Source organism: Thermobia domestica, chromosome 3, assembly GCF_964235325.1.
Source record: "Thermobia domestica chromosome 3, izTheDome1.hap1.1, whole genome shotgun sequence".
Taxonomy (NCBI): Eukaryota; Metazoa; Arthropoda; class Insecta; order Zygentoma; family Lepismatidae; genus Thermobia; species Thermobia domestica.
This window is the reverse complement of record NC_137456.1, coordinates 272,087,692-272,102,528: the sequence shown is the minus strand read 5'-3', so window position 1 is coordinate 272,102,528 and position 14,837 is coordinate 272,087,692. Positions and strand designations below refer to the sequence as shown.

Here is a 14,837-nt window from a genome sequence, read left to right as displayed (position 1 = left end):
CCACACAAAACGGGATTTTTCCGAAGGGTTGGCATCACTGACTAGGATATAAATCGTACCCGTACAGTGGTAATTTGTAACATGACATGGCAACATCGATTTATCCTCCCGCTCCCTTCAAGTGATAAGAACTGTGCGGAAAGGTAAGTGTAAAGGGGTGTGATTTATTTTAGAACATAGAGAGCTGCTAATTAAGTCTGTGAGTTCTGAGATATTTTGTAATTAAGTTGATATATATTTCTGTACGCTGCGCTTTCTTATATGATGTTTTTATGTAATATTTGTAATAGGAAAAGTACAGCGAACATCCACGTGGGTATAATGCGCAACAGGTTGTTAGCCTGAGTTCGAATTACGAGGCTTTCATGACATCGTGTAATAGCATGTAAATTATCAAATTCATGATTGACAGCACAAAAATATTAAGCTGCACTGCATGGATGAATTAATCAGTTGCTGTAGAGAATGTTTATCGATGTAGCTCTCTACTGTCCGCTCCGTAGTCGGTTCAAGTGAAACGTAGCCTTTGTACTCTTGTCTTGTCATATTCATCCATTGTTTAATGAATGCTACGTAAAACTAGTAAAGAAAAAAAAAAAGCCTAGCACTAGCCGGGTATGTAGTCGGAATTATAGTGATTGAGTGTTATGAACAACACACTATCTTTGAAAAGACATATGAGCAAAATTTTGGAATTTCGGAAATTTTCTCGCAGTTTTACCACTATCTACCTTCAATCGGAAGTGTTTACTTTAGGCAAGGCAGTGACAGGAACCGATTCATCTAACCGGTTTCCGCAGTTACAGTTCTCAAGAACGAAAGACCCAAAACATGCCCGGCGATGCTCACTCGCTAACACTCGCTCTGCAATATATGTGGATCAGGAACTGCAACAAAATCTAGTGGGCAAATATAAAAATTAGATTCGTATGAGCAAGGAACCAATTGGAACTTATGAATAATAATAATAACAGTGATAAGATATATCACCGTCCTGCCCAAAGTGGCGTTACCCTTCCATCTATACACGATCATTGTGCTACGTCGTTCGTATCCGTCTACAGATTTGGTGGGGTTGCGGTGGCTTAGTGGAAGTGGGGTCCATGCTTTGATTACAATTCACGTCAACCGCGTCCGTGGGTTTTCTCTTGGTACTCCCGTTACCTCCGACATTCTCATTCCACCAAATTTTCTATCATCAGGCACTTGCGTTAATCATTTGTCTGCCTTAGGCTTCAGAGCATAATCGTGGGACGTTAAACTGAAAAAAGTTCAATTTACGCCAGATAGGCTTTGTACTTCGTTTATTTTCGGGGGTTTCCAGTCTATCATTTCGTTCATTGTTGTAGTCACCCTCTGCCTTCGATGTATATTAGTTAAAAAGGAGGAAAACTTGCAAAAGATTGAAATTCAAAGCTAATGTAATTTTTCTGCGTAATGCCCCTGTACAGATTGTTAGATACAGTACAATTCGTGCTTTTTAGTGGCAGTCAACCACAAGTTAGTTCCTGTATTTGGCACTAGTTTTACGGCATTCTGTTTGCATGAAATGCACCGGGAGGCAAGTTTTTAGTGTAGCCATTTTATTCAATGAATCGTTTCGTAGGAAACTGGTTCCTCGGAAGAGTTCGCTATTATTTCTAGAAACTAGTACCTCACAAATCGGGTAGAAATCATGGTGGTTCACGCTGTAATTTTTCTACAATTATTTTAAACTTTATCAGATTCAAATCTGATAGATTTAGAACCATGCTAACTTCTCATCGAACCACAGTTCTAAATTTATCGAAACTTGAAATATGCAACGTATGAGGTAATAACAGATATTTCAGCAAGAACCACCATATTTCGTTTCTACTGTAAAAGAGTACATAATAGACATAGGCGCCGACTTTGGGGGAGCAAGACACATTTGGCCCTATTTAAAGGTGGGGTCCTCGCCCCCCCCCCCAAAATATAATCCAGTTGAGGAAGAATTACCGAAGAGGAGCAGGAATTACTGTCGTTAATTACATCGTGCCTTTAATTCAATATTAAGAACAGCCTTCTTATTCGATAAAAAGCACCGTTTTCAAATCGGCGTTTAAGCATTTTAGGATTTCCACTTTCTGAGGTAAATTTTAGACTTTCACTCAAACAGCTACTGCTTCCTTACTATTTGTTGTAGGATCGTGGTTCATACCTCATTTTTCTCAGGATAGATCATACTTTCCAACGGTACCACTCTCTTGTCCGTATTATACACCAGAAACAAGAAAATAAATAAAAAGAGATTTTTCGAAAAAAAATCGAAATATTTGTGCCCCTCTGGCCCGGGACTGGGTTCACGTAGGGATCTGAATCTTTAAAAAATATAGCTTGTTATGTACATGATAACGTTCTCAAAATTTCGTTCTTGTATCTTGAAAACTGAGGGCGGAAGATATTTTTGAAAGTCTAAAGGTTACTCATTTTTTCATATATGTATATAAATATATATACCTAGGTATAAAATATTTTTAAAAATGTACTGCGTCATTCCTATTTAGCCTAGAGTCATGGTTCAAACGCCATTTTCTTCAGTATAATAAGCCCTTTTGAACGGTATCACTCACATGTCCGTGTCATACACCTGAACCAGATAATTAGAGAAAAACCCGGCAGTATTTTTGCAAATCCAACCAAAACATTTTACCCCTCTGTCCTAGGCCTGGGTTGATGTAGGGATCTGATTTTTTTCTAAAAATACATTATGTATACAATACGTGTGCAAAATTCCAGTTTTGTATCTTAAAAACAAAGGGCAGAAAAATTGTTGAAAGTCTGAATTTAGGCTCTCTTTATACACACTCATATATATATACATATTATAAAAATTTACTGCGTCATTACTGTTTAGCCTAGAGTCATGGCTTAAACGTTATTTTTTTTAGTATAACAAACCCTTTCTAACGGTGCCACACACATGTATGTATCGTATTCCTGAGCCGGAAAAATCGGGAAAACTGAAATTTTTCTGAAAAAATCAGCCCGTCGGAACATTTGCGCCCCTCGTGCCCGGACTGGCTTCACGTGGAGATCTCAGAAAAGTTTGAGAAATACCCAAAGGTACACTCATGTCCAAAATTATTGTCGCATGTCTATAAATATGTTTTTGTAGGAATATAATTTGACAATGAATCCGCAAAGACATGTGTATGGCAAATTTCATGTCAAAAGAGCAGTAAATCAGAACAATAAAACGAAAATAAAACTTTCTCATCCATTTAGCAAGATTTTGTTTTAGTCATTCTAATTTTCGTATTTATAATTCTTTTCCTATGAAATTTACCACAAATAAACATTTCTGGATTATACACACAGTATCAGTATTAAAAGTACCATGCAAAATAATTATCAAATTATATTCTTACAAGAAGATAGTTATAGATATGCGACAATTATTGTGGACATAAGTATACATACAATTCCAATCTGATATCGTGAAAACTAAAGGCGTGGAAAATTTTTGAAATTTGCCTTAAGAAAAAGTAAAAAGTCACGCCCTTCCGCCCCCCACTTGGCGCAGCCAAGTTGACCATCCGGTTCCAAACCGCATCTGGAGTGTTATTTTTTCCATCCTTGATTTGACTAATAAAAAAACGGCTTAAGTATCTGTTATAGAACCTAAATAAGAGGTCAAACACATGGTAACAAAAGTCACCAAAAATCCTAAAATGGTTAATAGAGCATTGAAGCTTCAACCAACACTATGGCAACACTGACATGAGAAGTGAAGGTCAATGTGGTTCAGTGAAGTTCCCATAATTTGAATTTGTTTTAAAGCATTTACACAAATTTGACTTAGGTCTTGAATTTAGCAGCGAAGCGGATGCAGCAAGCCGAGATCTGGAGGGAAGGGGGCCTTTATCCACCAGTTGGTAGAAAACTGCTAAATATGATTATATATTCATTCATTGTTGCCCCCCCCCCCGAATATTTTCTTCAAGTCAGCGCCTATGATAAACAAGAAAAAAGAAATAAACATTGTTTGAAAAATCCACTCGCCTGCTTAACTAAGGTTAAGGAGTTTCAGATATATTCTATAAACTTGTTCTTCCTTACAAAGAACGAACATTTCAGTTAATTTTGAATAATTAAAAGTTAATTTTAGATTATTATTATTTAAAATGCAGTTCTTGATTTCGTTCTAACACTGCCTACATATTGTGAAAACTTACTTCCGCTAGCCAGTAAATATACTTGCTAGTACAAGTTATAGGATACGTATTCTAACCTTGTATTCAAAGAGAAAAAAAAAGAGTTGTATTATATTTAAAAAATAAAGGTTTTTGGTCATATTTATAGTTTTGATAGTTCAAGAATGTTTTCTACCTGGCTTAACCATCAATAACAAACATACCAGTAGAAGAGAAATTACTGATGAAAACTTCAGAGAGGGTTGAAATATTTTAATATAACAATTTTTTTTTTTTTTTTTTTTTTTTTTTTTTTTTTTTTTTTTTTTTGATACAAGGTTTGCATACTTAGTTTTAACTTAACATCTTACATATTGAGCTATTATCATGGTCCAGGTAATCATACTTGAAATCAAATATTCATATTCATATACAGTTCATGTTGATATGCAGCTTTACGTTTATAATGGGAGTTGGGAGGTCGGAACTATGAAAGGCTTAGTCAGGTATAATAGTAGTGGTTCGATTCCATATATCCCGGTTCACAGAACCTTATGTCACACTGTCGGGAATCGAACCTTGGACATTACTGACAAAGAAAATCACTTTACTAAAAATCAGTAAACTGAAATATTGGCACAGACAACAGAAATCCACTCCCACGGCCTTAGGATTCGGGCTTTATAGAAAAATCAGAGGCATATGCCGTGTGCCAACCGTCACTATCGTGTCAGGCTTAGGATAGATTCATTGACACCTGTAAAAGAAAATGCAAAATAGAATCCATATGCATTATTTACGCCAGATGAGAGACGGGAGACGAAAATAAATGTTTGCTCTGCTCTACTTCGAAGATATTATACCTTGATTAAATCCTGATTCAAGTTATGCATCCATTTGAGATGATATCTTTCCTTCACTAGGAAGAAAACTCAAGATTATCAATCATACATCATTAATATCGAATATTATTTCATTTTTTAAGAAATAAAAATATTTTGTAGATAAAACTTATATTTGATTTTCACTTTCACTAAACAAAACACACATGAATTTGAAACAACACAATAATATTTTCAAATTATAGATTGTTTCACTCATAACCGAATTGGCCCATAAATGATACGATCACGGGACGATACCGTTAACGCGCACGATTTTTACGACCGACGTATGTGGTGAATCGAGCGATGATAAAGAGTTCACTGCAGATATTTCACTTCCATTAGGATGCGTAAAAGATTCTATTTGGCATACAGAATAGCAGGAACTTCGTGGTACGAATTTCACTTATATTTTCTTCATTTTTAACATCACTTGAACTAACAGACGAAACTGTTTTAAATTCTTTATTTATATTAGAAATAATCTTACATCTTGTTTGATGACTTGAACACTAGAATTGTCTGCAACTTAATAATATATGTTTGAGAGTGCAAACTTAATACGTAGTACTGTCATGAAATTTGTAAAGCACACTGACGCGCGTCTTTTGAGAGCGTCAGTTCGTAGCTTGTTAAGCAGCGCAAGAATACACCACCAAACTGAAATATAGTGCATATGAAACATTTAGTTTTTACTTCACTGTTTGAAGCTTAAAATATATAAAACGATAATCATGCCTGTTGTTCTGTATGGTTGCGAAACATGGTCGCTTACTCTGAGGGAAGAACATAGACTGAAAGTATTTGAGAACAGGATCCTGAGAAGAATATTCGGACCCAAGAGGAACGAGAATGGGGAATGGCGGAACCTTCATAACGAGGAACTACATAGTTTATACGGTTTACCCAACATTGTTAGGGTTGTCAAGTCTAGGAGGCTTAGGTGGGCAGGTCATGTAGCTAGAATGGAAGAAAGTAGAAACGCTTTCAAAGTCTTGACTGGTAGACCCATAGGAAAACGACCATTAGGAAGACCTAGGCGCAGATGGGAGGATAATATTAAGATGGATCTCACAGAGATAGGAATACAAAGTAGAAACTGGATGGAATTAGCTAAGGATAGAAGTCAGTGGAGAGCTTTTGTGAACGCGGCACTGAACCTCCGGGTTCCATAGGCCATAGAGTTAGTTAGTTTCACTGATGTTGTACAATAGATAGTCTATCGTTCGATTGAAATCATATTGAAGACACTGATACTCCCAATAAAACATGAAATTAATGATTATAAGTAAGTGTTACGTTATCACGTAAAATCTTTCGTCACTGCACGAGTCTATCCTGCGTGGGTGGGAGTATAGAGAGTAGCGAATTCCTTGCCTTATTTGTTCTGACGGGAGAAGCAGGGCTGTCTGGAAAAATGAGGCACCTTTTGGGTAAAAAATTCCTTTGCTCCACTCTTCTCCGAATGTTGGCTGGTTGCGTTTTATTTCCAAGAATTGGCGTTAGTAAATACGAGGGTTGATTAAAAACTTTACACATGTCTATATCGTCACACCTTGAATAATTTTACAGTTTCGAAGGAAAATATATTCATTATATGAGTTATGTTATTAAAAAGAGTGTAAAACTAATTAACATATAAATAAACATCTTAAAAGCTATACTCAGTGTGTAGTGCAATGCAAAATTTTTGCCATCTGCAAAGATGTAGTAAAAAAAAAAGTGTTTTAAATTTAAAAAGTTGAAGAAAATTCGATTTGTTTTTAACTCTTTAATTGGCAAGCATTGAGAAATTCCCGTAAAGGTGTTTTAATCTGTTTTTATAATTGAAACAAGTCTTCCTCACCATGATTTTTGTAATTTTTAAAGTACATTGCATTTTGGATACAAAATACAGGATGTTTATTTGCATCAGTGGTAGAGCGTTCACCTCTGGTGCGTGGAGTCCTGGGTTCAAACCCTGCTCCCACCAAGTAAACTTTGTAGTGGACAAACACCGTGTGCGTGGGTTTTCTCGGGATTCTCCCGTTTCCTCCCACTTTCTTCATTCCACCATTTCATTTATTTATCATAATCACCCTCTCCTTTAGCCTAACCGGCATAACCGTAGGACGTAAAACTCAGAGATTTCATTTGTTTATCTGCAAGCATCATTGCCTCAAAATAGCGAATCATGTGTTGCTATTGAACAACATTGCCCGTAATATGATCAACTATAATAAGAGCTGTTTCTCAGAAGGAGTAATTAGTATAATTTTCGTTGAAATGTTTTCTTCTAAGCCAAGAGACCACAAGTAGATTTAATGACATTCATTTCATCATCTCCAGCTCACAAATTAATCTATTTTTTGCGACTTAGGAGTTCGTTGTAAATTAATATTGCCTGTTGAGATTGCCAATGATTTGATGAAGAATCATATCTCGAAAAATTCCATTTTTTCAAAGCAAGGAAAATATTTAACTGCTTTCCTTCTACGGAATTACTTTTCTTTCTTTGTCTGAAAAAAGTGGATTTTTGAAATACGATCCTTTGTAAAATCATTTACGATATATACTTTATCAGTCTTTTACTTGTATTTCATCTGTACATGACGGTAAACTGGCGCTTAGGCTAGAAATTTTATTTTTTCTTTTACATAACAGACTGTATCTGAGTGTCTTTTAAAAAAAATAACAGGGTTAGCAAAAATCATGTTTTTTATTGAAAAGACCAAAAAACCCGTTTTTTTGGTTTAAACCTTTTTTTGTGTGGGGGTTTAAATAATTTGCTCTATGTATTTATAACACATATGGACAGAAATAAGTTTGTTTCACCTTGGGATTATTATGCAACAACCGGGTTATGCCGGAAGGGGTCACATAAGCTTAAAACGGAGTCCAAACCGTTTCTCGACTTACATCCGAAAAAAAAAATGTCCTCCATTTGAACTCGAAACTGGGACTAATTCGCCACAAATGCGATACGTCTGCCGACCCACTCATGAAGGACTCCTGATACGTTATACTGATCTTTACAAGTATACTTTTAATGTTAATTGTCTAATTGTCAAGAGTCATTTGAAAAGGACAAAAAGATACAGTTGCACAACTGAAACCATTATACAGAATTATATCTGGACAATTTCAATTTCAAAATACTGCAGAGCACATAAGCAAGTCGAAGCTAGTTCACTACTACTTTTGTTAGTCCAAGTTAAAGAAATACGACGACTTAATTTGCATATCAGTAAGAAAAGTGAATAAAGATAAGAATTATTTCAGTCCACTTTGGCTCTGACCCATTTATACATAATAGATATCACAGATACATCTGATTTCAGTAAATGCCTCTCGTGGGGTTTGTATGACCCCCTTCCAAAAAAAATGGTACGGTACTTTGATGTATTTTATTAATAGTAAACATTATTAAAACGAAACAATATTTAGAATTTTTCTTTGATTGCAATTGCATAACAATAATAACACAACTATAAAAAAAAATTATAAAAGAAACATTCATAAACTTATAAAAATAATTGCTTTTATAGTATAATCTCTTTGAGTAATGAATGGGGAATTTAGGTCTGAATATAATATGAATAATATGCGGGAGGACACGCGATAGCCCACAAATGTGTGTCCATTAGGATTTTACGAACAATTACACTTTTAAAAACATTTTCGTTTTTTGGTTTAAACCATTGTTTAAAGTAGCCAGCCCTGAAAAATAATGAAATGAATATTATTATAGGAATATCAACTGATTTCCGTCTTCTTTTATTTTTGTATGTTTATCCATGCTGTCACCGTAATTGTTTCCCCATTTGAGTGTACCAGACGCTTTTTGACGTTGCCATTTGGTAAACACATTGTGTAAATACACAAAAGCATAGCAATTCCCGGAAATGTATTCACTGGCAAATTATGCAAATAATAGTACTCTCAAACAAGCAGGTGAACGCGTACTAATCTACGAACCAGGAGGAGAAACGAATCCAACGACATATTTCTTTGGAAACCAGAAGAAACTTGATTTCACGATAAATCTTAGAATCGACGTGATTATTGGCTGTAATGAATGCAAGAAATTTAGTGATGGTAGAAACATTCAATGGGTGTTGTGTCTAATACAAATTAAGAGATACTTTGATAGTGAACAGTTGCTCAAGTGCACCTCACCGTTTTCTTTTTGAAGAAAATAATCATTAATTACAAATAGAACATAAGGAACACATTGTAGTATGTTAAGCTATAGGTATGACTCATTATTACATGCATTTTCAAGAATATTATAGTGTCTTAAGGTGCAGACTTATTTTATAATATTTATAGGATGAATACGTTTTTTTTCTGTTGTTTTATTTTAAGGTTTAGTTTGAAAGAATGGCTCCCCGAAGATCTTATGTGAAAGTTTCAGAACCCATGGACCAGTGGCTGGAGTCACAGGGATTTTATCGCAAGCACACAGCGGGAGATGGATCATGTCTCTTCAGAGCAGTGTCGGAGCAAGTAAGTCGTAATCTTCAAAAAGCTCACAAGGAATCTTTTTCTGGTGTCACACGAATGTGGAACGAGACTATTGTCATCGATTTGTGTTAGTGAACAAGAAAATCCATAGGCGGGAAAAACCCTCGAGCGCAACCCTTCCGTACTTATGGGGGGAATAGGGGCACTGCCAACACAACACGTTGTGGATAATGAGACGAAATATGGAGCGAGTTCGATTAAAATTTGCATACAAGCGCAGTTAAAAATATACTACAATATGACATTACATTCGACAATACTCTGACAAGTGAGAGGCAGAGGCGTAGCACATAACGACAGGGGAGGAGGGCGGGTAGCGTGGAGTATAGCCCAGGGGAAAAGTTCCATAGAAGGTATGAACACACACGAGCTGGATTTGAGGGGAATAGCTTAGTAATATATCATGGATGGTCAAGTACATGGGTGGAGAGTAGAAGGGCAAGGGACAACGTCCCCCCATCTTCCTGAACTGATCTTCCAATGTATAGTGGTGTATTTGGACTTTGCAGTGCTTTCACACAAGGGAGTATATTGTCTTACTTTTTATGTCATCATCACCATAATCAAACATACGAAAATGAATACCTACATGTATATAGACGTTACGAAGGGAGGGGGTCCGGATCCTACGAACAGTCCCCTTCATAGCTCTCTTTCTTACATTTCTGCTTCACGGTGTCGTCTACAGGCTGTTTTATAGTTTGTGATTGACTACTTGACTATATATTATTACTGTACTATTCCCTTGACGAGTTGCTTCTCCGTTTTCCTCAATTATATGGACATTTTTCCGTGCGCTTACCCGCCCCTCTTCTGTCGTTAAGTACTATTCCTCTACCCTCACTTGTCAGAGTATTGTCGAATATAATGTCACATTGTAGTATATGATTAACTGCGCTTCTGTGCATATTTTCATCGAACTCACGCCATACGTCTCATCCACAACGTGTTGTGTTGGCAGTGCCCCTACTCCTCCCCATAAGTACGGAACGGTTGCGATCGAAAGTTTTTCCCGCCTATAGATTTTCATGTTCACTAACGCAAATCGATTAACCATAGTCTCGTTCCACATTCGTGTGACACGAGAAAAAGTTTCCTTATAAGTTTTTATTGTGTCCTAATATCGTAGGTGTACAGAGTGGGTGGAAAGCAATTCCATAATTTTTTATAAACTTCGTAATGTAACATGCAGAAATTGGAAGTGCAAGTATTTTCCTCCCAAGTTCATTGTGTCATTAGTTCTACTCTATATATCTTCTTCCGTACACCTTCGGCTACATATCTTTTAACTAGTTGGGTTTTCGTATGAAAGTATAAGGCAGACGGTATTTTCATTCTGTAGTCAGTACATTGGTTTTCTTCTAGTATTTTTTTTTTTTTTTTTTTTTTGAAGATGTCTTTATTTAGGACCATATAATTTATTATACATTATTTTGTTTTGTAGGTGTTTTATACCCAGGCTCATCATATGCAAGTGCGCTCGTCATGCATTCATTTCATTGAAAGACATAAGGAGCAGTTTCGTGAGGTACAGTATGAAAATTCTTAACCAAACTAGGTTAGATATCTTTTTGTGTGTGTGTATGTGTGTTTGTATCTGTGAAATGAAGAAGAATAAAAGGTCACGAGGACAATTGGCAGGATTGTTGGAGTTATGCTCAACCAAAGTTTTTTTTTCTTTTTTTTAAGGGGATAAAATCCCCATAAAAACAAAGCCTCCAAAAATATGCTTTAAAAGTTAGATTAAAATGATAACCTTAATATGGTCGTAATGAATTTCTTCAATCGTATTTCTCAGGGTAAAGACATACCGAAGATACATCGCGATCGAGCTTTAAGTCGCGGTCTAGATGGATGAAGGGCACACATAGCGCAGTGGTCGCATCCTCGCTGTAAGTTTTCAGTGAGGAGAAACGTTACTGTAACGCATGTGAAATTATTCCGTCAGTACATAAAAATCACTGCGGAACCACATTTTGAAATTGAAAGGACCAAACAGTTTATAAATAGAAATGGACGCAAGACGAGACACGATAAATGCCAAAGTCTCGTCTTTTGTCTCGCAAAAATATTTGAGTTTCTTCTTTGTCCATCTCTACCAATAAGTCAAAGACTTACACTTTTTAAAGATTTTCTGTGAAGAAATGCTCTCTTCCAGCACTCAGACGAGAAATCATTTCCCAGTAAATTAGAAAACAGGTATGTCTTCAGGTTTCGAGGTGAAGAAGGTATTAACTTCACCAAATGAAGTTTGGTCACTGCAGTTTCATTATTTGACGTTGCCTCATGGATACGTCTTTACTAGTATTTCTTTACCTTATATCAGTAACCCGAATTTAGAAATAATTCTTTCTTATTAATCTCGGAATTGAGGGAGGGCGGGAGGTTTTTCAGCATAGATATGATTAACACTACCTTCTTTTTTCTTTTTTTCTTTAGAAATTCCGGAATTTAGGGACTTCAGCCCGAAAGCCTCCTCCCTGTAACGCCACTGTCTTATATGATGATTAGTTACAGTTTAATTCTCAAATAAGTATGAATAACTTATCTGATGTTCCCATTTAAGTTGCTGTTTTCTTCCATTCTTTATTTAAAACTTGCCTATTATGATGTTGTTTGTGCCTATTATCCCACCTTGCTGGAACATTTCTCACTCTACTAATATGTGTTTACTAATATCTTTTGAGGAAAATGTTGACTTTTTAGTTAAGTAGCTACTACTTTCATACTATACATCCGAGAATCATGGCCGATAACGTCATTCGTTTCAGAGTGAAACAAGCTTTCAAATGATACTTTGCGCGTACGAAAAAAAGGGGGGGGGGGATTTGAGATAAAAAGGGAGATTCCCCTTTATTTTTTCAGACTTCCAAACCATGCTATGACAAAAGATTCGTAACGAATCTTCTACCGGCAACCGTGCGGTTAGTGGTTGCCTAGAAACAGCGTGAAAGTATATTGTAGTGAATTGGCGAACAACCTTCTTCTGCAGTTTTCTTTAGTCATACAGTAATCATTATCAAGATCGCTTACTTAGTCCACACAGGTTCTTTTGGTAGTATGGGAATTAATCTCCTGTAGCCTATAGAGCATAACCATGTAATGTTCAACGCAGATTTCATTTAAATTTAACAGCGCAACGAATTTGAATATGCTTTTCGACAACTTCCCAGTAACTAACGTTCCACTTCCATATCAGAGACCCGGAGGGAGCTCATGTGGTTCGGATTCCACGTTAATCAGTAGATCCCGTCTCATATGAAAGGGACGTTAAACTCAAAATCAACTCAACTTCTACATCAAAAGAAATACGGATTTATTTAAATTGAACAATGTATTCCGAAGGTATGGATAAAATTAGTATGTAAAATAAGAACCATAATCCCTCTTTTGAGTTATCATTGCACTCTGTCCTTTTTACATGCACTTAGAAGTTTGTTTTAACATTACTTGATGGTTACTATGATGTTAATCGATTGTAATGCTACTTGTATCGTTCTTTCAGTTTGTTGAAGGTTCACTAGAAGACCATTTAGAACAGTTGCGGAACCCGAAAGAGTGGGGAGGCCAGTTGGAAATGAGTGCTATGTCGTTGCTGTACAAGTAAGTTGTTTTTATTTATTTATATCTGAAGAATGTGCGGAAGTTGATATTAAATTGATGTAATTGTAGACAACGTACAGATACCTAACCAAAAACAGTAATAATTACGTACTGTAATACTGTCTTCATTACACATAAAAATGCCTCTCCAGTATAGAATAGAAACTGTACAATATGAGAGAGGATCCATAAGAAACTGAATTTTCGTTCTAAAAAAATTAATTTATTAAGTTCTTTTTTTTAAAATTAATAACCAGATTCTTTCAGTCTTCTTTAAAATATTTCGATTTGTTACGATGCACTTCTCCAGTTTTCTTTTCCACTGTTTGAAGCACCTCTGAAACTCTTCAAGTTTGATGTCCAGTGCCCTCTACCAAGCTCCTTTTACCAAGGTTGGAAAAAACTATTTTTTGAAAAAGAACAAAACATGTGTTTTAAACATGAAAAATATATTCAAAACGTTTTAAACATGTTTTAAAACACACACACAAAAACTTGTTTTAAACGTTTTGAACAGTTTAAAACATGATTTTAAAAATACGTTGTATATTTCAAAATCGTGTAATAACTTACTTGGTAAGACATTTTGCTCTTTACTTGCAACCGATCTTTTCATTTATCCCGATTAAGACTACATTGTGTTGAGTACAAAATATTTCAGATAGATTAGTAATTCTCAACTTATTTCATATCAAAACCTCCTTTTATTACACCTCTTGCCAGTGACTCTCATAAGCACTTTCTTGGTTGTAGTAAGCTTTTTAGGTGGAAAAATCGACCTAATAAGATTTCATACAATCTGTCAATATACATGGTGAAACAAATGTCCTCACCACCCTTGTATGTTGAGAACGGGTTCCGGGTGAATGATGAAACTTGGAAATGGTTTGACACATCAGATGGTGCTATCAAGCATCATGGCGGCCATCTTTAATTGGTATTCGAAATTTCAAATGCAAAGGGAGTCGTGTTATATGTTTTAAGGCTAGAATTTTACCAGAAATACGCTTGTGCGGTTATTTTAGCTCTAAAACAAGTCATTTCGGAGTTACTGCGTCTAAAAGTTTCCTAATTATCTCCTTAGGGGCTGTGCTGGCGTTTCGCGGAGGGAAGTGATATTTTAGTTGCAAAATCTGATTACTATTTCAGAACACTGATGCTAATAAAATTATTTTAAAATAATACATTTCTGCAAAGTAATGTTCGAAGCACACTTCTTGTTGTACTACCTTTAATATATTTTCTGCAAGTTCGTGGTTGCGAAGATAAGGCGTTTTTAGTCGGTGTATTCTTTTTGACACACCCTGCATTTATTTAACGTAATTATACATCATTGACTATGGCATTCAGAACTTGACTTGTTAATCATTCCACGCTGCAGCGTACACAATGCAATGTTAATATCTTAAATTTATGAGCAAGGAGGGGTGATTAGCCCTCCTATTCCCCCATTTCATTAACACCCTTGTCTAGCGATTGTGCTATAAAACTAGCCCACACCCTTTCACGTAGCTTTAGTTTCATTTATTTCGGACTCTTGATTACGAAGATATTACGTTTGCTGAGCAAAAGTGAACCTCTCTGAAAATGGACTTGGATCCCTTGTGCTCTGAACGCCCCATATCTAAATATGTTAAGAAAAAAAAAAAAAAAGTTGGATCCAAATTTATCCTGCAACCCAAGTTTG

At 35.8% G+C, this 14,837-nt stretch overlaps 1 protein-coding gene across 2 annotated transcripts in view; it reads left to right on the top strand.

The window, feature by feature from the left end:
* The first annotated feature begins 4 nt into the window (after positions 1-4).
* LOC145681041 (uncharacterized) overlaps positions 5-14,837 on the top strand; it is a 95,218-nt gene continuing 80,385 nt past the window's right edge. Inside the window, exons 1-4 of one of the 2 annotated variants that reach the window (XM_081752362.1) lie at positions 5-143; positions 9,389-9,529; positions 10,992-11,075; positions 13,053-13,150. In XM_081752362.1, coding sequence (XP_081608488.1) covers positions 9,404-9,529; positions 10,992-11,075; positions 13,053-13,150 — 308 coding nt within the window. In that variant the 5' untranslated portion in view covers positions 5-143; positions 9,389-9,403. Of the gene's footprint in view, positions 200-9,388; positions 9,530-10,991; positions 11,076-13,052; positions 13,151-14,837 lie in introns of both variants that reach the window. The other variant, XM_081752363.1, reaches the window with a different exon arrangement.